Raw genomic sequence first — 21,886 nt, forward strand, 5'->3', positions numbered from 1 at the left:
CACCATACCAACAGCCCCCCAGCAGCTCCCCTCTCTGTTCCCTGACTCCAACCAGGCCTCCCTGACTCCCTGACTTCTTGCAGGGACCAGAGAGACCGGCATTTCCCTAGAATCCCTGGACCTGCCTGGCCCAGCCCCCGCCCAGGGCTGGCAGGGGAGGGAGCTCTGGAGCTGACAGAGAGAGGAAATTCCCCTGGAACCTGTTTCTCAGCTTCCTGGCTCAGCTGGAGCACCCGCTGGAGGCAGAGGCCAGGCCGGGCCAAGGACCCTGGCCGTCATGGCCTTGGCCCTGAGCCCGCCCCGGGTCCCCAAGCCCAAGAGTGCCCTGCCCTTGCACTACTACGAGAGTTTCCTGGAGAAGAAGGGACCCCGAGATCAGGTAAGACAGGCCGGGGAGCTGGCACTGCTGGGTGGCCCCTGGGCAGGTGCGGCACCTCTCTGAACCTAGACCTCCCCAGCCTGCTGAGGAGGGTGAGGTGGGTGCTGGATGGGGCAAGGCATAGACTGGGGGCTGGGAAAGGTTCTGTCTGTCTGTCTGTCTGTCTCTGTTCTGAGCTCTTTCTTTTTCTGTGTCTCTCCCCGCTTGGCTCTATTGGTCTCTTTCTGAATCTCAGATATAAACAGAATTAGGGACTTTCTCAAGGAAATGGCGGGGGGGGGGGGGTGTCTTCTGACACCACTCCCTACACCCGCATCCCTCCTCCCCCAGCCCTGAGCTAACTCTGTGAACCTTAGCCACAGGGGTCAAGGTCCATACAGATTGCAGGTGGGGACAGTGAGAGGTACTGGGGGCTGTAGCCAGTCAGGGGCCCAATTAGTGTGTGTGTGTGTGTGTCCTTCTCAGAATAAACCTCAACTCCTCCATTCCGCTAAGACCCACCCTCATCCGCCACTAGGACCCAAACCAAGCACCCTTTTCCCTCCCTTTGCCCTGGAAGCTTCCTCCTTCCCTTCTGCCTTCACGCATTCAAATCCTCCCCAGCCTAGAAAGCACCAGAGGCAGGAGATCTCAGGGGTTAAGAAAGAGGGTTTATTTATCGGTGAACACACCTCAAAGCATGTAGGGGATCTTGGTTCCCCAACCAGGGATCAAATCCACGCTCCCTGCAGTGGAAGCCAAGAGTCTTAACCACTGGACTTCCAAGGAAGTCCTAGGCAGGTACCATAATTATCTACTATTTTATAGGTGGTGAAACTGAGGCACAAAGAGCTTAAACAGCATTCAGTGGGTGACACATAGCTGGTGTATGACAAAGCAGATAAGTTTGTTCACTTACTGCTTTCTTCCCAGTGCCTAGCACACACTAGTTCTTCAGTAAATGATAGTTAAATGTATGTATGTATCTAGGATGTATCTATAGATGGACAGATGGGTGAGTGGGTGGACAGACAGGTGCTGCTGCTGCTGCTAAGTCACTTCAGTCGTGTCTGACTCTGTGTGACCCCATAGACGGCAGCCCACCAGGCTCCTCTGTCCCTGGGATTCTCCAGGCAAGAATACTGGAGTAGGTTGCCATTTCCTTCTCCAATGCATGAAAGTGAAAACTGAATGTGAAGTCGTTAAGTCGTGTCCAACTCTGTGTGACCCCATGGACTGTAGTCTACCAGGCTCCTCTGTTCATGGGATTTTCCAGGCAAGAGTACTGGAGTGGGTTACCATGTCCGTCTCCAGGACAGACAGGTGAAACGATGGATAAACACAAATATACTTGGGAGACACTGCAGGTTTGGTGCTAGATCACCACAATAAAGCAAATATTGCGATAAAGTAAGCCATATGAATTTTTTTCATTTCCCAGTGCTTTATAAAAGTTATGTTGACACTAGTCTGTACCCTGTTGTATGTAATAGCACTATATCTTTTTAAAAATTAGCTCATAATCATCTGCTTTCTTTTTAATTAATTGTTTACTTATTTATTTTTGGCTGTGCTGGGTCTTTGTCGCTGTTTGAGGGCTTTCTCTGATCAGGGGAGGCTACTCTGTAGTTGTGGTGCACGGACTTCTCATTGTAGCGGCTTCTCTTTTGGCAGAGCATGGGCTCTAGGGCATGTGGCATAGCTCTGTAGCCTAAAAAGACAATGTACATAACTTAATTTAAAAATAATGCTTTTGGGAAAATGACACCGGTAGATACTTCTTTGACTCAGAATAGCCACAGATCTTTGTTTAAAAACAAAACCCCACAATATCTGTGAAGTGCAATAGGTGAGTACATAAGTGGATAAAAGAATGGATGGATGGATGAATCAATAGGCGGCTCAATGGGTAGATGATCACTGTCAATATAAGAGCTATCCTCATTGTGAAAGTGTTAGTCGCTCCGTCATCTCCAACTATTTGCGACCCCATGGACTGTAGCCCACCAGGCTTCTTGGTCCAAATACTAGAGTGGGTAGCCATTCCCTTCTCCAGGGGATCTTCCCAACCCACGGATCGAGCCCCCATTGCTCTCCTGCATTGTAGGCAGATTCTTAACCATCTGAGCCACCAGGGAAGCCCTTACGGACTCATTAATTTACTTCCTCTTTCAGGAAGTCTTCCCCGATTTAGCAATTTGAAGTCCTCTCTCCTCTGCAATCTCTTGGCCCAGGGTCTGTCTCTACCTGAGGGTGCTAATTTCTCTTCTCTGAAAGATTTTAGTGTGTCTGCTTTCTCTGTGGGCTGCCCTGGTGGCTGCAGGTGATGAAGGAAACCATGTAAAGATCTGGGAGAAGCATGTTCAGGCAAAGAGGCCAGCAGGTGCAAAGGTCCTGAGATAGAGAAGGATGGAGGTGCCCAGCTCTGCCACCTCACCTCCCTCTCTTTCTCCACCTCTGGTCCACAGGATTACAAGAAGTTCTGGGCAGGCCTTCAGGGGCTGACTCTCTATTTCTACAACAGCAATCGAGACACTAAGGTAAGGATGGAAATGAAGCCTCAATAACTGGCCTGCCCTTGACCCCAGGACCTAACAGAGGTGTGGATAGGATGTCCTAGCTGGGGGATGAGGCACTCAGACTCTGTCTTCTGTGCTCCCAGCATGTGGAGAAGCTAGATCTAGGAGGCTTTGTGAAGCTCACAGATGAAGCTCCCTGGGGAAACTCCCATGACCCTAGCACCCACTTCTGCTTGGTCCTTCGGAACCAGGAGATCAAGTTCAAGGTAAGTCTCTTAAGGGGTGGCTGGTGGGAGACCCTTCCTCCATGTCACACCCACCATTAACACATACCAGCACAGAATCACACAGAATTTATCACTGTGTTGGTATCACTGGGCAAATCATTAACCTCTCTGGGCCTCAGTTTCTACAAGTGAAAACATGAGATAATGTGTGTAAACTGCCCAGAACACAATCTGATCCACAAGGACCGCAACTGCCATCATTCAATCTTCAGCTAACATTACTGAGCACCTATTGTGTTCCAGACACTCTTCTTAGTAATACTCTCTAATACCATGTTCAGTCACTAATTTGTGTCCAACTTGTTGTGAACCACATGGACTGCAGCTCGGCAGGCCTCCCTGTCCAACTCCCAGAGCTTGCTCAAACTCATGTCCATTGAGTCAGTGATGCCATCCAACCATCTCATCCTCTGTCGTCCTCTTCTCCTCCTGCCTTCAGTCTTTCCCAGCAATGAAAACGCAGCACAGCCAGAAATAAATTAATTATATTTAAAATAGTTGATGTAAGAACATTAAAGAATAGTACCCCCATATTACTAAGGACTTATATTCAGACATCATTCTAAATTAACCTGTTCTAACATTTAATTTTCATAACAACCCTCAGAAACAGGGATGCTTATTCCTTACTCCCATTTCACAGATGGATAGACCAGGGCTCATCAGCCAGGTATACTTTTTCTTTTGCTCCCCAGGTAGAGAGCCTGGAGTCTCGGGAGATGTGGAAAGGCTTCATCTTGACAGTAGTGGAGGTAAGAGTGGTCAACCTCGGCCCTTCTCTCTCTCCTTCCCCACTTGGCCTGCTCAGAAATCCTTTTTAAAATTTCCATTCCCCAAACAAACCTCTCAACCTCCTCACTAGTCTCAAACTGGCGGCCTCTGAACCAGGTATAAACCATTGGCGTTTTGTTTTGTCAACAAAGTGCTATAAATTTAAAAGTCAGCTGCTGTCGTTTTAAAACCAGGATTGTTAGAAAACAGCCCTGATTTCTATGTTACTCAATTGCTCCCCGTCTGGCCCCACAGGCTGTTGAGTCTGAGATCCTCCGTGCTAGCGTTTGCTCTGTCCGTCCCCCATCACGGAAGTCCTCTCTAAGCCCTCTCTGGCCCTGAGGTGTCAGGCGGTTCGGGAGCCCCCTCCAGACCTGGGTTCCATCCTGGCTACATCCGCACCTTGGCCTCAGTATGGCCCCTGTGACACGGTCACAGGCGCCCATTTCCTGATCGCCCCAATCCCCGTTCAGCTCCGCGTCCCGTCCAACCTGACGCTGCTGCCAGGACACCTATACATGATGTCCGAGGCCCTGGCCAAAGAGGAGGCCCGTCGTGCGCTCGAGATGCCGTCGTAAGCGCCCGAGGGTCTCCAGGATGGTGGCGGGCTGGGGAACATGGGGCCGCAGAGGGCAGTGAATAGGGTCTCCTGGCGTTGGGTCTTGGGTACACGGTGCATCCGGGCAGGGGTGGGGATTGGGTCCCCACAGCTGGGAGCCCGACTGGGTGTTTGGGGCGGTTCTGGGTTCCTGACCGCGGGTCTGGGTCTTCGGGGGGGGGGCGGGCGTTAGATGCCGGGGTGGCGGGTCTGGGGCCCTGAGTGTTGGCCTCCGTTCCCGGAGGGCAGAAATGGGCTTCCAGAGGCAGAGTCTGGGTCTGTGGCGGGGGAGGGGGGGAGTGAGGCAGGGTCTCCAGGGACCAGGTGACGGACAGGTGAGCCTGGCTGGGTTACGTGGGGGGGGGCGTGGCCTGCACCAGTGAGTGACGCTGCCCGCCCCAGGTGCTTCCTGAAAGTGAGCCGACTGGAGGCGCAACTGCTCCTGGAGCGCTACCCTGAGTGCGGGAACCTACTGCTGCGGCCCAGCGGGGACGGCACAGGCGGCGTGTCAGTCACAACGCTTCAGACGCTCAATGGGTGCGCATGCGCGGCTGTGGGTGGGCGGTGCGTCGGATACAGGGGCGTGGTTGGGTATCGGGGCGGTGTCACGTTGTGGGTGGGGCCTGGGCGGGGCCTCCAAGTGGAATCCCTCAGGGCTTGGGTCTCCCGGCGGATATTGCCAGGAGCAGGGTCTTTCTTGAAGGTGGAGTCTTTTGAGGGCCTAGTCCCCCGCCGAGAGCCACGCCAGGATGTGGGGTGGTCAGGGTTAGGCCCTTCTTGGGGGCTGGGCCCGGGCGAGGGACGGGCCCTTCCTTGTCCTCAGCCAGGTCATGCACTCGCTCCTTACCCTGTCAGGACGCCGGTGGTCAGGCACTACAAGGTGAAGCGCGAGGGCGCCAAGTACGTAATCGACGTGGAGGAGCCGGTGAGCATTGGGCCGGGTCCGGGGAAGCGCAACGGCGTGGGCTGCACCCCTTCCACGCCGGCCCTGATAGCATCCTCTCTCTGACCCTAGTTCTCCTGCACCTCGCTCGAAGCAGTGGTCAACTATTTCGTGTCGCACACTAATAAGGCGCTGGTGCCCTTCCTGCTGGATGAAGACTATGAGAAAGTGATAGGTTGGTAGAACCTCAGGGAACTCGGTTGGGGGGAGGGCTCAGTCCACGCCTCTCCCGCCCCCTCCCCAACCCGGACACCCTTGGGTCAGCCCCCAGCTGCCGTGCCTCCTCCAGGCCGCCCTCTCTGTTCCAGGCTTCGTGGAGGCGGATAAAGAGAATGGCGAGAGTGTGTGGGTGGCGCCCTCGGCCCCCTCCACCTCCGGCCCAGGTGATGCCCCCGCCCCGCGGCCGCCGCTGGGGCAGAGTGGGAAAGGACCTAGGACTCTCTTGGCTCCACCTGTGCCCAGTCTTGTACCTAGAGTTGCAGGGACCCAGAAAGTACCCAGACCCTGTCCTCTACGTGCTTCCAGGTTATGGAGGGAATGGACAGGGCTGGGCACACACACTCGCAATCCTGAGGGGTTGAACCTGGGGCTGGAGGCGAGAGGGGGGAGTGCGGGGGTGGGGGCGCAACCTAGAGTTGGGGAGAGGAGGAGGATGGGCAGAGTCGGGGTGAAGTCTTCCTGGAAGAGTGGGTGTTTCCTAAAGTTCTCAAAGGATTTCATTAGGAAGAGATGGGAAATCAGGCTGGGAGGTGGTCCAGATTATGGAGCAAAAGGAAGAGATTGGAAAAGTGGAAAGGTCTGTGGGATGAGCAGTATGGTCTTCCCTGGACTGGGCAGATGCTGAGGACCCTGCATGCATGACACATACACAAATGTATGTACAATGTACACAAATGTACATACATACACACATGCCACTCATGAACATAAACCTGTGTGTGTCCACCTGCATAATGAGAAGTTCCTTTGTAGACAGTGGTTCCACCCATGCATAAACATGGGTGTCATACAGTTCCAGTCCCATATAGCACACATATATATACTTCAAGACACAATCACGTGTGTACACACAAATTGCAGACATATCCACTCATGAGCACAAATCCAGACCTTTACACATACATGTGTGTACACACTAATACAGACAAGTGCTGTAGCACATACCTTAGCATCCATGAGGTGTCATGCATGCACAAGAGTATAAACCCTTTGCTGAGCTGTGCTTAGTTGCTCAGTCATGTTTGACTCTCTGACCCCATGGACTGTAGCCCACCAGGCTCCTCTGTCCATGGGGATTCTCCAGGCAAGAATACTGGAGTGGGTTGCTCTGCCTTCTTCCAGGGATCTTCCCAACCCAGGGATTGAACCCAGGTCTCCCACATTGCAGGTGGATTCTTTACAGCCTGAGCTACCAGGGAAACCCTTTACTTATATTCAACTTATGAAATTCACCCAGTGTCCATGTATTGCTACCTAGGGACACACATCCACAGACATAAACAGGCCCATGCCCAGACACACATGCATGGAGACACAGGCCTGTATCCAGGTGTGCACACACACATCCCCTGGTGTCTCTGTTCCACATGGACCCTGACAGTGACCACAGTTTCCCACCAGGTCCTGCACCCCCCAAGGATGGCCCTAAGCAGCTGCCTCCCACGTCCATCATGCCTGAGCCCAGTCAGGACAAGCTGCCTCCACTACCAGACCAGGATAACAACTATGTCATCCCCATTGGAGACATCCCATCTGCCAGCTATGTGAACGAGGATGGTGGGTGGGGGACTGGGGTGGCTAGAGCTGGCAACAGGTAGCAAGCTGGTGACTAGATGTGACATACTACATCTTTGTCTGCGCAGTGCCATCCCCCAGTCGACCAGTTGTTCCGAAGCCCAGGCGGTTGGCCAAGCTACAGGCAAAGCTTCCAAAGCCACCTATTGTGTCCAAGTCAGGTATGGAAGGGGTCCCTCCTCCCAGCCCCTCCCCTATCCAGCTGAGAGTGGGCCTCAGCCTTCATCTGTCTGTTCCTGCAGAGCCCAAAGGCCTCAACAGTGGCCCAGCCAGGAAGCTGGCAGCCAGCTCAGCACAGGCTTTCTCGCTCACCACAGGTAAGGTCAATGTAAGAGGGCTTCTCAAGTGGGGAACCCAGGTGGTCACGCTCTGGAGCACTCTATGCTTGGTTTAATGCTCTGCTGTGACCATCTTGAAGTTCCTCATGGCCACTGAACACATTTTCATCTTACGCTGCAGTGGTCCTGGGTGGATATAAGCAGGGAAAGCCTAGACTGGGGGTCTCTGGTGCCACTGGAGCCTCAGGTACCCCTACCCTCATTCTCAGGGCTGGCAGATGTGACAGCAGAACTGGAAGAGAAACTGCAGAGGAGGCGGGCACTGGAGCAGGCAGCTGAGCGCGTGGCAGGCCAGCGGGTCCATCTCCAAGTGCCACACGCCAGTCAGGCGGATCCCTCCTCCCAGAATTAAAGCTCAAGCGACCCCAGGAGCTGTGTTTCGCTTGGCTCAGTGGGACGGTGCGGGGTCTGTTAGATGACTGCCCACAGCTGGTCCCAGTGGTCCTCAGCTCAGCAAACCCTGCCTCCTGACACTGTAAGAAAAGCTCCCACCTTTTTTATGGCTATGCCTCATGGCTTGTGGGGGGCTTCCCTAGTGGCTCAGTGGTAAAGAATACGCCTGCAACGCAGGAGACATGGGTTCAATCTCTGTGTCAGGATGATCCCCTGAGTAGGAAATGGCAACCCACTTCAGTATTCTTGCCTGGGAAATCCCATGGACAGAGGAGCCTGGCGGGCTACAGTCCATCAGGTCTCAAAGAGTCAGACCTGACTTAGGGACAGAACAACAAGCTTGTGAGATCTTAATTCCCTGACCAGGGACTGAATCCAGGCCTCTGCAGTGAAAGCACAGAGTCCTAACCATTGGACTGCCAGGGAATTCCCAAGAAATTTCCCATTTTACAGCTGAGAAAGCTGAGGTCTGGAGAGGATCAGGCACAGCCAGTGTCACCCAGCCCCACAAAACCAGCAACACTGCCTGGCCAGTGTTTGACCTTTATTAGGAGGTGAGGTGAGGAGGAGGGCCCGACCTGGGTGCCTGCTCTCCGTCAGTGACCCCCCATAAGGAGTTAAGGCTCCAAGCAGCAAGTGAGAGGAGGGTGCCCAGCTGAAACAGTCGAGGCCTGGAGGCGGCCCCCGAAATCTGCCCGCTGATGGGCAGCCCAGGGGCCTAGGTGAGGCTGGTGTTGGAGCTGCTGGTGGCACTGCCCCGCTTCTGCAGGCAACGCACGGAGCTGGGGACCTGCAGGCCAGTCGTCACGTGGAAGCTGCCACACCACACCTGGGGGACAGTCAGGGCAGGGAGAAGGGGACAGACAGGCTCAGCAGGAAAGCCAACCCTCGCGCCACCCCACTCTTACTTCCCTGGGCCCCTGACAAGGCCTCACCGTGAACGCTGGGAGCAGCGGCTGTGTGAACTTGGCCTTGAAGGTGTGCAGAAGCTGTTTGGTACGACCATTGTAGAAGGACAGGAGGCCTGGAGTGGAGGGCCAGAGCAACAAAGGGACCAGTGAGAGAGGTTTGGGCAGAGAGAGAAGAGTGGAGAAGGGTGGCCAGAGAGGCCAGCGAGGGCTCGGAGGGGATCACCTTGATGGAAGTCGCAGTGCACGCCCAGGCAGTCGGGCACGGGGGCGTCCAGCATCTTGGCCTTGTTGGCATGTTTGGCAGTGAAGCTGACCTGCAGCCAGTTGTTGACGTGCAGGCACCAGGACGCAGCCGTCTTGCCCAGCTGCTCGAAGCGACCCAGGCTACGGTAGGCCACCCCCACACCAAACGCCTTGCTGTCTGGCTCGTAGCGCACCTCCCAGTAATGTTCCCCGCCGTCAATCAGCGTGTCCCCTGGGGGATGGGGCGGGCAGGTGGACTGGGTAGAATTGGCTCCTGGGTGCTCTTTCAAAATGGGCAGCCAGACCCCAGCTCTTTCCTCCAGATACTGCCCAGTCCCCAGCTATCCCATGCCTCCCTAGATACTAAGATACTAGATATCTGACTAAGCCCAGATAAGTCTCCAAGTCTCAGCTATCAGTTAATCTACACCCTCCCAGGATCCTGGATCCAGATTCTGTGACTTCAGCGATTTTCCCATCCAGCTGTTCCTGCGCTGCAGCTTCTCCACCCACTTCTGCCCCACCAGACAGTAGCTCAGCTCCTCATTCAGCCCAGGAAACCAGCTACTCCCAGGACTTCCCTGGTGGGCCAGTGGTTAAGACTCCGCTCTCCCAGGGCAGGGGCCTGGGTTCCACCCCTGGTCAGGGAACTAAGAGTTTGCACGCCACAACTAAAGATCCTGAGTGCCGCAACTGAGACCCGGCACAGCCAAATAATGAAAAAAACCCAGCAACTCCCTAACTTCATCTCCCACCCTCATCGCCTCCCAGGTATTACAGACCACAGTGGCTTCCTCATAGATCCTGACCTTTCTCAAGGTTTTTTTCAGGACAGTGGTGATTTCCAGGAACTCCTGTTCCTTCTCAGATTCCAGCTTCTGCTTCACAGGATCCAATCAGTCCTGTGGTGCCAACCACACCTCTCACCCTAGTCATTCTCTCCACTTCTCAGACTCAGCTACTCTCTGGCTCCTCCACTCACCTTAAGCCACTTCCCCCAGCCCCTGTCTTGCTTCAGCTCCTCCACAAACCTGGCTAGCCACAGGCAACTATTCTTTCCAGCTACTCCCCGAGTCTCAGCTACTTCCTGGGTCTCATCTACTCCACAGACTTCAGGAAATTCCCCCTCAAGCTACTGCCCAGCCCTCCCCAGTCTAGAGTATCCATAAGTTCTGACTTTCCCCCAATGATTCCTCAGCCCCAAATCTTCCCATTCCCCTAAGGTCACAAAAACACATCACTGGTACTGTTCCCACAGAAGCTTTTTTTGACACATGCCTCAGTTTCCCCAGCCACAGGAATTCCCTCCCACCAATCCCTATCAGGGCCCTGCCCAGACTTCTCTCTACTCCTGTCTTCCCTCCTCCTTACCCAGCACTGTGTAGGACTCAGCTGTGAAGCGATCCCGTCCCCCACGACCCGAGGGCATCCTCTTGGGAGATGGAGTACCTCTGTGGGTGACAGGGAGGGGAGAAGTCTCAGTTCAGACCTCACTTCTCCCATAGGAGGGCTTCCCTGGCCCACTGCAGTCACCGTGAACGTTTCATCTTTCCTGGGCTGTGTGTGGTTCTTTTCATACACAGGGTCTCTCATGTTGGAACATACCTGTGCCCTTCCTCATCTGGAAAAATCCTATTCGACCATCAAAACCCCCTTCAAAGATTCCTCTCCCTTCATTCACTCTTTGGGCTCCCCCCACTCCATGTCCCTCCCTCTACCCCAGCCTTGACCACACTGGACTCTGTATGTCCATGTCCAGCTTGATCTCCTCCACCAGAGACTCAGGGAGGGGAGGGGACAGGCTACCTGGCTGGGGAGTTGACAGGAGACGCCGTCCGCCCCTTGCCATCTTTCTCGCGAGCTTTGATATCCTGCACCTTCCCGCCCATGGCGTCCCACTCCACGGAGAGATCATCCACCCGCAGGTTCTGGTGGGATGTGGATGCATCCAGGCGGAACATGAACGCTGGGGCCGGGCAGACACAGGAGTCACAGAGATGGGAAAACCCAGAGACACAGAGAGAGACAGAGAGACAGACAGTGACCAAGACAGACCATGACAGGGACAGAGAACAGAAAGAAATAAAGAAATAGAGACTAAGACCAAGAGAGAGAAAGAGAGACAAGTGGACAAAGGTTCAGAGATGGAGGGAGAGAGACAACAGGCAGAAAGGCACCAAAAGACGGGACAGCGAAGGGTGGGGAGGGCAGAACATGTAGCCAGAGGAGTGAAGGCCGAGGGCTAGTTGCCTAAAGGTCTCCCAGGTCTGAAGCCATTTTCAAACCACAGTGCTGCCCTGTGCTTTCACAGGGGGTTAATCTCAGAAAGGGGGCTGTGCTAAGGCATGACAGAGCTAAGCCAGAGTGCAGAAAGGACTTCCTACCCGAGCATGCAAAGGTATCACTGTGGGGGGCTAAGAAATCTATCTTCAGTACTGATACCCTATTTCCAATTCTATAGAGCACTTAGCTATTCTTTTTTTTTTTTTTGAAGAGTGAGTTAGAGAAAGAGGGGGGGCAGTGTGTGTGTGTAAAAACCATCCAGGTATGATGCGATCAACTGCAAATGCAAAGAACAATACCAAGTTTATACCAGACACTCAGGCTAAGGAATCTACTATGGATTGAGCACTGAGCTTCCTGGCAACCAGGGCAAAAAGGGCCACAGAACCCTGATTAGAAGATTCTCATTAGACACCAGTCCCTGGAGCCCTGGGAGTGAGTGGTTATGGAGTCACAGCGAGGGGAGGTATGGGAGTCAGTCACCTGGTGTCTCCAGGGTCACTGGCTCAGAGAACTCGCCTGAAACTGCCTTATTACAGGCCTTCACACGGAAATTCATGTATTTCATGTCAAACTTGAGACCTGCAAGACAAAAGAGAGGGCTTAATATTGTGTACTCTTTGAGTGATTGATTAGAGGCCCTTGTGTCCCACAGTCATCCCACCACCTCTCATTCTAAGGAGCATCTTGTAGACCACAAGGTAACCCTGATAAATCATCCCTGTCCTCATTCACCTGTGGGGCTATGGATCACTTGGCTCCACCTCTAGTCCAGACTGGCTAATCAGGATGCTTTAAGGTTCAGTCACCACAATTGGTCCAGGGATAGGCACATGACCCAAACTGGCCAATCAGAATCTAACCTGGGACTCGCTGATATTAGAGTGAGCGGAGTCCCTCTTTCCGCTGAACTAGCCAACTAGGCAGAGAAGGTAATGGCACCCCACTCCAGTACTCTTACCTGGAAAATCCCATGGACGGAGGAGCCTGGTAGGCTACAGTCCACGGGGTCACTAAGAGTCGGCCACAACTGAGCGACTTCATTTTCACTTTTCACTTTCATGCATTGAAGAAGGAAATGGCAACCCACTCCAGTGTTCTTGCCTGGAGAATCCCAGGGACGAGGGAGCCTGGTGGGCTGCCGTCTGTAGGGTCGCACAGAGTCGGACATGACTGAAGCGACTTAGCAGCAGCAGCAGCCCACTAGGAGGAAGCCACTCCTGGGAAAATCTGCCACCATGTGGGCAGCCCTACTTGAGAATGTCTGCTTTCTCAGAGCCAACAAGTGTCTAGAACTGAGCTGAGTGAGACATATGCTGGAACTCCTGCATCTAGCCGTGACCAGTGCCTTAAAGATTTTCCCTAATAGTATCCTTTTTAAAAGTTATTAATTTCTTCTAATCTTAAAAAATGAAAGCAACTATTGAACTGTCTTCCCCCTCATGCAAAACCTCTTTGCAGATATGTCCAGGCGTCTCTCAGTGGCTTCACTCCCTCTCTCTCTTCTGGGCTTGTCAGTCCTCATCTAGTAGGTTCTCCTGGCTGACTGCTCCTTCCTTCATGGAACATTTTTCCTTGGCAGTTATGGCATTGCCCTCTACTGACTGCCCTCTCTGACTGCTCCCTCTTGGTCGTCTTTGCAGGCTCCTCTGTACTCTCAAATGTTTGGGTGACTCAGTCTAAGACCCTGCTCACCCTTAAGACACTATCTGCCTACCCACAGGGCAGACACAACTCAACCTCTAGCTCAGACCACGTGTCCAGGTGCCCCGGGTGTTCCCTGCAGGATGCCTTCTCTGGGCATTCCAAACAGCACTCAGAAATCCATGTTCTGAAACCTCTCATAGGTCCCCTTGCCCTCAGAATAAAGTCCCTATTCCTCTTCTCCCCTTTCCCTACAGATGTTGTTCCCTCGGCAAAGTTAACTAGTTCCAGACACAAAGGCTCAGTGTTCTGTCCTCTGAGCCCTTGATCAGGCAGTTCCTTGGCCTGGAACTTGGTCTCCCTGGCTTCTCTTTTGGGCCTCAGTTTGGCTGTTACTTTCTTCAGGTGCCCACCCAGACGACCTCACCCTTTCTTGAATCCCCTCCTCTGAGTTCTGTAGTGTGCTCAGCAGCGCCACCTACTGCCCCAGCGCTAAGTAGAACGTGTTAGCCTCTCCATCTGTCTGACTCTGTGACCCCATGAACTGTGTAGCCTGCCAGGCTCCTCTGTCCATGGGATTTCCCAGGTGAAAATACTGGAGTGGGTTGCTATTTCCTTCTCTAGGGGATCTTCCCGACCCAGGGATCGAACCCAGGTCTCCTGAATCACAGGCAGATTCTTTACCCTCTAAGCCACCAGGGAAGCTAAGACTACCATCCAGAAGGCTTGGATTCTGAATCATGAACCTATCCGGCTTTTCACAGTGGGTGTCTGTTTCCTAGTCTGCAACCTAACAATCATTCTCCCCACACCGAGCAGGGTTCATGTAAGGATGAGATGGCCCAAGGAATATAAGAACTTAATCAAAACCCTCCTGTCTTGCAAACAGTCAACAAGGGGGGTGGATTGCAAATAACCACATGGGTTATTTACATAGGTGAGTGAATTCATCATCTTCAGTATCACATGTCTTGTGAGGGATTCAACTTCCTGCCCTGAGGAATTCGCTCACTATGGATTTTGGAAAAGGCCAGAGAGGTAAAGTGGATGCATCCGGAAGCCTGTGATGGAGAAGCTCTATACTTTGATTGTGGTGTAGTTACACACATTTACATAGGGGATAAAATTGCATACAGGATTACACGTGTACATGCAAATCAGTGAGTGCTAAACTGGTAAAACTGATGAAAAGTAAATCAACCCTGCAGACTATACTCGTCAGCTTCCTGGTTCTGGTATTGAACTCTACTTATGTAAGCTGTCACTACTGGAGAAAGCTGAATATGTACAATGTGTATATATTTCATTGTGTATATATATGATATATAGTATGTGCTCAGTCTGTCCAACTCTTTGTGACCCCATTGACTGTAGCCCGCCAGGCTCCTCTGTCCATGGGATTTCTCAAGCAAGAATACCGGAGTGGGTTGCCATTTCCTTCTCCAGGGGATCTTCCTGACCCAGGGATTGAACCCACGTCTCTTAAGTCTTCTGCACTGGCAGGTGGATTCTTTACTACTAGTGTCACCTAGGAAGCCCCGTGTGTGTGTGTGCATGTGTGTGTGTATACACAACGAAATATGATTCAGCCTTAAAAGGAAAGGAAACTAATGCCTGCTACAACATGGTGAACCTTGAGGACACGATGCTCAGTGACGTAAGCCAGGCGTACTGTATGATTCCATCTATATGAGGAACCTAGAGTAGCAACATTCCCAGGGAGGGGAATTAGAACGGCGGGCGCCAGGGACTGGGCAGAGAGGAATGGAAGTTAGTGTCTCCTGGGGACAGAGGAATATCCTGCTGGTCCAGTGCTTAGGACTCTGTGCTTTCACTGCCAAGGGCACGGGTTCGATCCCTGGTCAGGGAACTAGGATCCTGCAAGCCATGTGCTAAGGCCAAAATTTAAAAACAAAACAAACAACAACAATAACAAAAACGAATGGGGACAGTTTCAGTTTTGCAAGCTGAGAAGTTCTGGAGATGGATGGTGGGGGTGATCGTAGCACAACATTACGAATGCACTGAATAGCTCGTCTGTTCACTTGAGGGTGACCGTGGTGGATTTTACGTTATGTGTATTTTGCCACAATAATTTTTTAAAAAGCCCGGGGGAAAATGGGATATGTTTATTTTGATTTCCATGCAAAGGATAAGCTGAGAGCTTCTCAGGCCCTCTTCTCGGCTGCTGGCTTTTCTTTCCTGCAATTAGCATGCTTATTATTAAGCTTGTATGCTAATTACAGATAGGGAGCAGGCTGATTATAGCCCAAGAGCCCCGGTGATAGTTATCTTGTCAGGGAGATTCTCCCCACCCTTGAGGGCTTCCCCTGGCTCAGGATGGTTTCTTAACTCATTAGGGACCCCTGATTTTACCCTCCTTCAGACCCTCCCCTACCAGCTGGATGGATTCCCCCAGTCTTTCTGCTTTCGTATAACTGCCAAGGAAATCCTCAGAGCCTGGGAGCATGGTTCCCTGAACACCAGCTCTATGAGAGGAGGGATTCTCAAGCACTTTGCTTACTACTGTAAGGACAGTGCTTGGTATCCTGCAGGGACTAAGTCAAAATGAATGAATGAAGGAAATGGCAACCCACTCCAGTGTTCTTGCCTGGAGAATCCCAGGGACAGGGGAGCCTGGTGGGCTGGCCTCTATGGGGTCGCACAGAGTCGGACACGACTGAAGCGACTTAGCAGCAGAGATAAGACAGGGATGGAGCACACCCTTTCCAGGTGCTTCACTCAGTTCCCTCATCTGTAAGAAGCTGACAATAACACACTCACTGCTGTTGCTGCTGCTGCTAAGTCGCTTCTGGGTAAAATGCTTAGCACACAGTAAGCCCTCAGTACATGGTGCAGGGCTGTCCCCGGCATCGTTTTCCTTATTATATGTTACTCCCCATCAGCCCAGCAGAGGCATGAGGATGGTCCACGAACCCCAGGCGGACTGATGGGGAAAGCTGAGCTGCCCTTACCGGTCAGGGTGTATTCCGTTTGCCGGATCCCCTCGATGACCATCCAGGGCTGGTCCTCCTTGAGGCGGGGTGGGCCCTCAAAGTTGGTCCGCCGATATTCCAGCACGAAGTGGTCAATCTTGTTGTCCTCGTCTGGCATGCGCCACACCAAGGTTACACAGTTGTCGGCCACTAGGGACTCGGCCAGGTCGATCACAGGGGCGCTAGGCACTGGCCCAGGACAGAGAAGAGAGGGGTGTCAGGGCGCGAGGCAGGGGGCGGGGGCAGGGAAGCCTGCAGGGGCGGGCCTGGCTGTAACCCTGCCCACACATTAGACCTTCTTGGGGTCTGGGTGTCCTCCCAATACCAGGATTAGGGGCGGGGCTTCTCTGGGTTCCGTAGCCTGGGGGTGGAGTCTCCTCAGGGTTTCACCAAAGGATGTGGGGCAGAGAAGAGCTTTCTAAGGGTTCAACCAACGAATACTTGGGCTTCTCTGAATCCCATCATTTAGAGGTAGTAAGTTTCCAGAATGATACCAACTGGGGTGTGGTCTCCATGGGATTCCACTCCTAGTGGGTGGGGATTCTTTAGGGCTCTACCAACAGGGTGGGGCTTCCCTGTGGCTCCACCCACTAGGGAGTGGGAATCCTCAGGGCTCCAAGTCAGGGCAGGACCTTCTGCAGTTTCCACGAATGGTTGACAGCCTTATTCTGATTGTCATGCCTTGTCTGGGGCTCTCTCCTAGACTTTGGGATTTTTTCCCCCTATAATCCAGTGAGTTCCCGTCTCACCAGGCAGGAACGTGATTGCCTGCAACATCCTCCGCTCCTGTGCAAAGTCCACCATGAGATGACTCATGTTGTCGCTGACCTTGGCTTTCAGTGACAGCCGGAAGGCGGGGGCCATTGTCACACTGCAGGGAAGGAGGTGGAGGCAGCCTGCACACTGCAGGGAAGGAGGTGGACGCCCAGGCCTAGTCCCCCGAGGTGTGTGTAGGGGGCCCCCCTCCTCCTTGTTGCGGTCCGGTGCTCTGGGCCAAGGGACCCGCACCTGAGTGTTCCCACCTTCACAATGGGGGTGGGGCAATAGGGTGGGAGCCAGGTCCCAGCGTCTTACCCATCTTTGATTTGCTTGGCAGCCTAGAAAGAGGGACAGAACAAAAGCCAAAGAATTGCATTGGCTGAATCAGAAACCCACTACACAGACAGGAAGACTGAGGCCCAGCCGGATGTCCATGTGTCAAAGTGCCCCAGCATGGGGGCAGAAAACCTTAGCCAGACCCTGATGGGATGGAAGGTTCCCATCCCTATCCCTACCTCCTGCCTAGTGCCCAGTACATACAGTTGACTGATTTAGCAAATGAAAATATAGGCAACAAAGTTAAATTTCCATTGCAGATGAACAATTAATAAATATATACGTTTTAGCAGAAGTAGGTCCCATCCAATATTTCAGATATACTTACACTAAATATTGGATGTGACATATTACTAAAAAATTAATTCCTTGTTAAATTTTAATTTCAAATAATGAATAAGTATTTTAGTGTAAATATATCCCAGGCGACATTCGGGAAATACTTATACTAAACATTTGCATGAGATATACTAAAAATTTCATTCATTCTTTTTTTTTTTAATTGGAGTATAATTTCTTTACAATGTTATATTAGTTTCTGCTGTACAACAAAGTGGATCAGCCATATGGATACATATATACATGCTCCCTCTTGGTCTCCTCTCCTGCCTCCTTCCCATCCCAGCCATCTAGGTCATCGCAGAGCACCAAGCTGGGCTTCCTGTGAGTTTTAGATCTACCACAAAGAATTATGATTTTAGCATATGTCCTACCAATGATGTTTAGGATATATTCAGGCTAAATCCTGCATGGGCCATAATCAGAGTAAAACATTACTCGTAGTTGATCTGAAATGCAAACGTATCTGGGTGGCCACTCTGGCTCCTGAGACGCCCACCTGGGGAAAGTCCTTGCTGTCAGTGGCCAGCAGGGTCTGGTTGGCTGTCTCCAGAAGCTCTTCGGAGCTCTCCAAGGCTCGTGTGCAGGCAGCCAGCTGGTTCTGCAGGTGCCATGCCACCAAGAGAAGAGACGTCTTACTCCACGGCATCAGAGCCTCCCAGGGCTCCTCATCGCCTTGGGGATCTGGGGTACCATGTCCTTCTCCAACTCCAGGTGCGAAAGGGAGGCTAGAGGGGGTTTGGGCCTCTCTGCGGGTAGGACATCAGAACCATTTGGGGATCCCTTCCTTAGAAAAGGACATGTCCAGGGACTTCCCTGGTGGTACAGTGGCTAAGATTCCATGCTCCCAGTGCAAGGGGCCTGGATCAATCCCTGGTCAGGGACCTACATTCCACATGCTGTAACTAAAGATTCCACATGCTGCAACGAAGACCCAGCATAACCATATAAATAAAATAAGTGAATATTTTAAAAAAAGAAACAGACATGCCTAGGTCACATCTGAGCCTAGAGCTCCACATTCCTTGCAGATGGGCATCCAGGGTGCTAGGGGGTGGCCCAGGAAGTGCTGGTGTCGCCCTAGTAACCCCAGCTTGGAATCTGAGACCCCACAGGAGCCATAGTGGGTGTTTGGCAAGAAGTGATGCCCTCAGATCTGAGGGACCAGTGGGAAGGGCTGAAAAATTGGAAGTGCGAGATGAAGACAGGTGGGGAGAACAGCCAGATGTAGGGGTGGGGCTGCAGCAAAGGAGGGGAAAAGGGATTAAGAGGAAGAGCAGGTGCGTGAGGGATGGATAGGTCATGGCCAGGGAGGGGGCTGGGAAGAGCCCAGGGAAAAGAGGAGGTGTGGCTGACACCACTGGATGGTCTGGCTTGGGACACCAGGGACACTGGAGGCCCCTCTGGGAAGGGGAAAGAGATGAGGGGCAGGTTCGGAGGAAGATGTTGAGGACGGTCGGGCTCTGGGGAGTGTGCAGGGGATGGCATCTGGGAGGGGGTCTGGGAGAACACCCTCCCCCCGCCGAAATCACACATACCTGCAGCTCATAAGTGCGGCTGGCTCGGTCCTGCTTTATCTTCATGAGCATGCCCTCCTTCAGCTCCTCCAGGAGGGAGAAGAGGGACTGGAACTCGGCTTCCAGGTCCTCCTGCACCTTGGCCGAGTTTGCCTTGGAGAGACAAGGTGGGGTCAGAGCGGCCAGCACTGGCCAAGCTGCTGCTCAGATGGGCAGCAAGGCCCAGGGTCCCCAAAGGCAGGTTACCTCTATAGCTGCCCCTCCCCCCACCCCGGGTGTAGGGGTGACTTCCTCACCTCCACGTTCAGCAGCATCTGCTTGAGGGAGTAAATGAAACTCTGGATCTCTTCATTTTTCACAGCCAGCGTTGTGATGATCTTCCTCAGAGCCTCCTGCCCCCAGAGAAGCATGCACAAACTAAGTCCCTCAGCCTGGCCACGGCTCCTTGACTTGAAGCTCCCCCTTTCTGTCCTCCAGGGACCCAGAGAAGGGACGTGGGAGCCACTGTGCCAAAAAGCTTGGGCACTAGCCAAGAGCAGGCCCTGGGTGGAGCTCTGGCCCTACAGCCCTCAGGAGCAGCAGGCATCGGGCACATTGAGCCCGCCCATTTCACAGGAGAGGAAACTGAGGCTCTGAGAGAACTTCTCAGGAAGCACAGACCCTGAGCCCCAGCCAGGTCTGCCTGAGTGCAAAGGCTTCAACCAGGTAACTATATCCTGAGGGGGGTGGGGGCATGATCGGGGTAAGGAGCTAGCTCTGGGAAAGAGACACCAGAGGAAAAGGATGCCCGCGGAACATGGGTTCATCTGGGAAAGGGGAGACGCTAGGGAATCAGGTAAGTGGAGAAAGGTAAGGAGATCTGGGGGAGGGGATGCCGGGAGAGGAGGCCGGCATGGGTGGGTGCTTCTAGGGTCCGCAGCCCAAACCCAGGCCTCCCACAGGTCCTTTTCCTGGGGGCACGGGATTGGTGGGGGTCACCTGTGCTGAGCTGGCGGGGCGCCCTCCGAGGCGGGGCGTGGCCAGGGTCGGGACACCTGGTCCGCAGTCCCGATGGAAGGCGTGGGTGATGGAGTCAAGGCTGGGTCCCCGATACTGCGGGGATGGGGGAGGCCTGGGGGCCATGAAGGGGATGCGCCTGAACTCAGGCCAAGATGATGTGGGTCGTGGCTAGGGTTGGGGGCTGCGGCGTCCAGAATGGGGGCTAGATCCGGGCGTGGTTGCGGCGAGGGTGGGGCTTCGGCCGCAGAGCAGCTGGGGTCGGGGGAAGCTGGGAGGACGCTGCGGCATCACCTGGTCCCCCTCCTCTCGTCCACCCCCGCTTCGGACCGCGCCCTGCCCCGCCCGGGTCTTACTCTCTGGTCCTCCATGGCTGCAGCCCAGGTCGGCCCGGCCCGGCCCGCGGGCCCCACTCTCTCTTCCAGTCCCCAAGCTGCCTTTGCCGCTGCCGGTAGCCAATGGCCCGCCGAGCCCTCGCCGCCGCCGCCGCCGTGCCCCCAGTCAGCGCTCCATCACTGCCCGCAGCGCGCAGGCGCGCCCCTCGCTGCAAGCTGGGAAATGTAGTCTTTCTTGCGCTGGGGTCGCGGAAAGCCGAGACCCTCAGAGCCTGGGTCGTCGCAGGTGATATTGCTAATGATGCCTGAGCCGGAGAGAGCGCAGAACTGGGAGGCAGGATGCTTGGGTTCAACTGCCTTGTGACCTTGAGCCTGTCCCTGGTTCTTCTGTGCCTCAGTCTCCCAACTCTTTCACCCCTGCAACTTCTCAGCTACCGCTCAAAATGGAATTTTATCGCCACAGCTCCGGCCCTTCAGCGTGGCCCGTAGACCTGGCTCCACGACTACTCAAACTTCGCATTTACTGAAAAGCCAAAGTCTTTTGCCTAAGCGGATGTTCAGCTTCCAATGCTGCCTTTCTCTCCCCACATCACAGCTGAACACCTGTGCATCCCACAGAGCCCCAGGCTCTCACATCTCCTCCAGAAGCCCTGCCCAGAATCCATAGGGCTAGGAGGAGGCTGGTAAGCTCTGTGTATGACATGTGGGCAGAACACCACCACAGGGGCCTGTCTGTGAGTGATGGGAACAATTTTGCCAAGAACACTGACCTTCTTCTTTCTGGTTGAAAAAAAAAAAAGGTCACACTGTGGTTGGGAGTGAGACATTGAGGTCTAGGAGTCTGCCTCCTCCTCCAGGGGTGGGTACAGCTAGCCAAGGGGTTAATAGGTGCAGGGCTGAGAGAAAGTCTGGAGACTATGAAGCGCATTCCCCACCCACCCACCCACCTCCCGCCCCGCAATCTTCTCCCAGCTGTAGGGGCAGGTAACCCGCCTTACCTGCCCCAGGACTCAAAACCATTAGCAGAAATCCATTCCCCTGAACCCCAAAAGGAGACATCTTAGGGGCAAAATAATTGATGCTGAGATGCTGCCACTAGGTCCCCTGCTCAGGTCTGTGCCATCTGCTCCCCTCCCCACTCCTTCTCTCACCTGCCCCGCCGTGTGTCCCTAGTCTAGGCATGTTTATGGAGTCTTTTTTTAAATATTTTTTTTTTATGTGGACCATTTTTAAAGACTTTACTGAATGTGTTAACAATATTGTTTCTGTTTTGGACTTCTCTCGTGGTCCAGTGGTTGAGAACGTGACTGCCAATGCAAGGGATATGGATTCGATCCCTGGTCAGGGAAGATTCCACATGCAACTAAGCCCACGGTCCACAACTACTGAGCCCACGGTCCACAACTACTGAGCCCACGGTCCACAACTACCGAAGCCCACGAACCTAGAGCCCGTGCTCCCCAACAGGAGAAGCCCACATGCAGCCATGAAGACCCAGTACAGCCAAAGATGGATAAACAAATACA

The 21,886-nt window shown here is 53.5% G+C and overlaps 2 protein-coding genes across 5 annotated transcripts; one reads left to right on the plus strand and one right to left on the minus strand.

Annotated features, from left to right (window-relative positions):
* The first annotated feature begins 248 nt into the window (after positions 1–248).
* STAP2 (signal transducing adaptor family member 2) lies at positions 249–21,850 on the plus strand. Of its 4 annotated transcripts, XR_008199685.1 has the most exons (15): positions 249–379; positions 2,827–2,898; positions 3,021–3,143; positions 3,860–3,916; positions 4,409–4,509; positions 4,936–5,070; positions 5,389–5,458; positions 5,549–5,651; positions 5,785–5,859; positions 7,097–7,252; positions 7,339–7,431; positions 7,513–7,587; positions 19,507–19,734; positions 20,824–21,043; positions 21,653–21,850. XR_008199685.1 is itself a non-coding variant. In XM_052642956.1 (14 exons), the coding sequence occupies exons 1-13, from the start codon at positions 278–280 to the stop codon at positions 19,692–19,694; spliced, it is 1,350 nt and encodes a 449-aa protein (XP_052498916.1). In that variant the 5' UTR covers positions 249–277; the 3' UTR covers positions 19,695–19,734; positions 21,653–21,682. The 4 variants fall into 4 exon arrangements, 3 of the variants coding, with proteins under 3 accessions (XP_052498916.1, XP_052498917.1, XP_052498918.1); XM_052642956.1 differs by lacking the exon at positions 20,824–21,043 and having other exon boundaries at positions 21,653–21,682; XM_052642957.1 differs by lacking the exons at positions 19,507–19,734; positions 20,824–21,043; positions 21,653–21,850 and adding an exon at positions 7,818–8,074.
* FSD1 (fibronectin type III and SPRY domain containing 1) lies at positions 8,720–20,396 on the minus strand. The gene is made up of 13 exons (XM_052642959.1): positions 20,382–20,396; positions 19,326–19,421; positions 19,051–19,182; positions 18,012–18,113; positions 17,153–17,175; positions 16,828–16,949; positions 16,058–16,267; positions 11,922–12,020; positions 10,962–11,121; positions 10,527–10,606; positions 9,136–9,387; positions 8,937–9,025; positions 8,720–8,830 (listed from the first exon to the last, which is right to left on the minus strand). Exons 1-13 carry the CDS (start codon positions 20,394–20,396, stop codon positions 8,720–8,722), a joined length of 1,491 nt encoding a protein of 496 aa, XP_052498919.1.
* Positions 21,851–21,886: the final 36 nt, after the last annotated feature.

Source organism: Budorcas taxicolor, chromosome 7 (genome assembly GCF_023091745.1).
Source record: "Budorcas taxicolor isolate Tak-1 chromosome 7, Takin1.1, whole genome shotgun sequence".
Taxonomy (NCBI): domain Eukaryota; kingdom Metazoa; phylum Chordata; class Mammalia; order Artiodactyla; family Bovidae; genus Budorcas; species Budorcas taxicolor.

Bases quoted from the DNA above. Each gene is read 5' to 3' on its own strand.
- STAP2 (XM_052642956.1), top strand. From the start codon at position 278: ATGGCCTTGGCCCTGAGCCCGCCCCGGGTCCCCAAGCCCAAGAGTGCC. The intron at 380-2,826 runs GTAAGACAGGCC...TCTGGTCCACAG, and splicing joins AGAAGGGACCCCGAGATCAG to GATTACAAGAAGTTCTGGGC. The intron at 5,860-7,096 runs GTGATGCCCCCG...GTTTCCCACCAG, and splicing joins CCCCTCCACCTCCGGCCCAG to GTCCTGCACCCCCCAAGGAT.
- FSD1 (XM_052642959.1), bottom strand. The intron at 17,176-18,011 runs GTGGGCGTCTCA...CCCTCTTTCTAG, and splicing joins ACAGCAAGGACTTTCCCCAG to GCTGCCAAGCAAATCAAAGA. The intron at 16,268-16,827 runs GTGAGACGGGAA...GTCCTGGGCCAG, and splicing joins GGCAATCACGTTCCTGCCTG to TGCCTAGCGCCCCTGTGATC.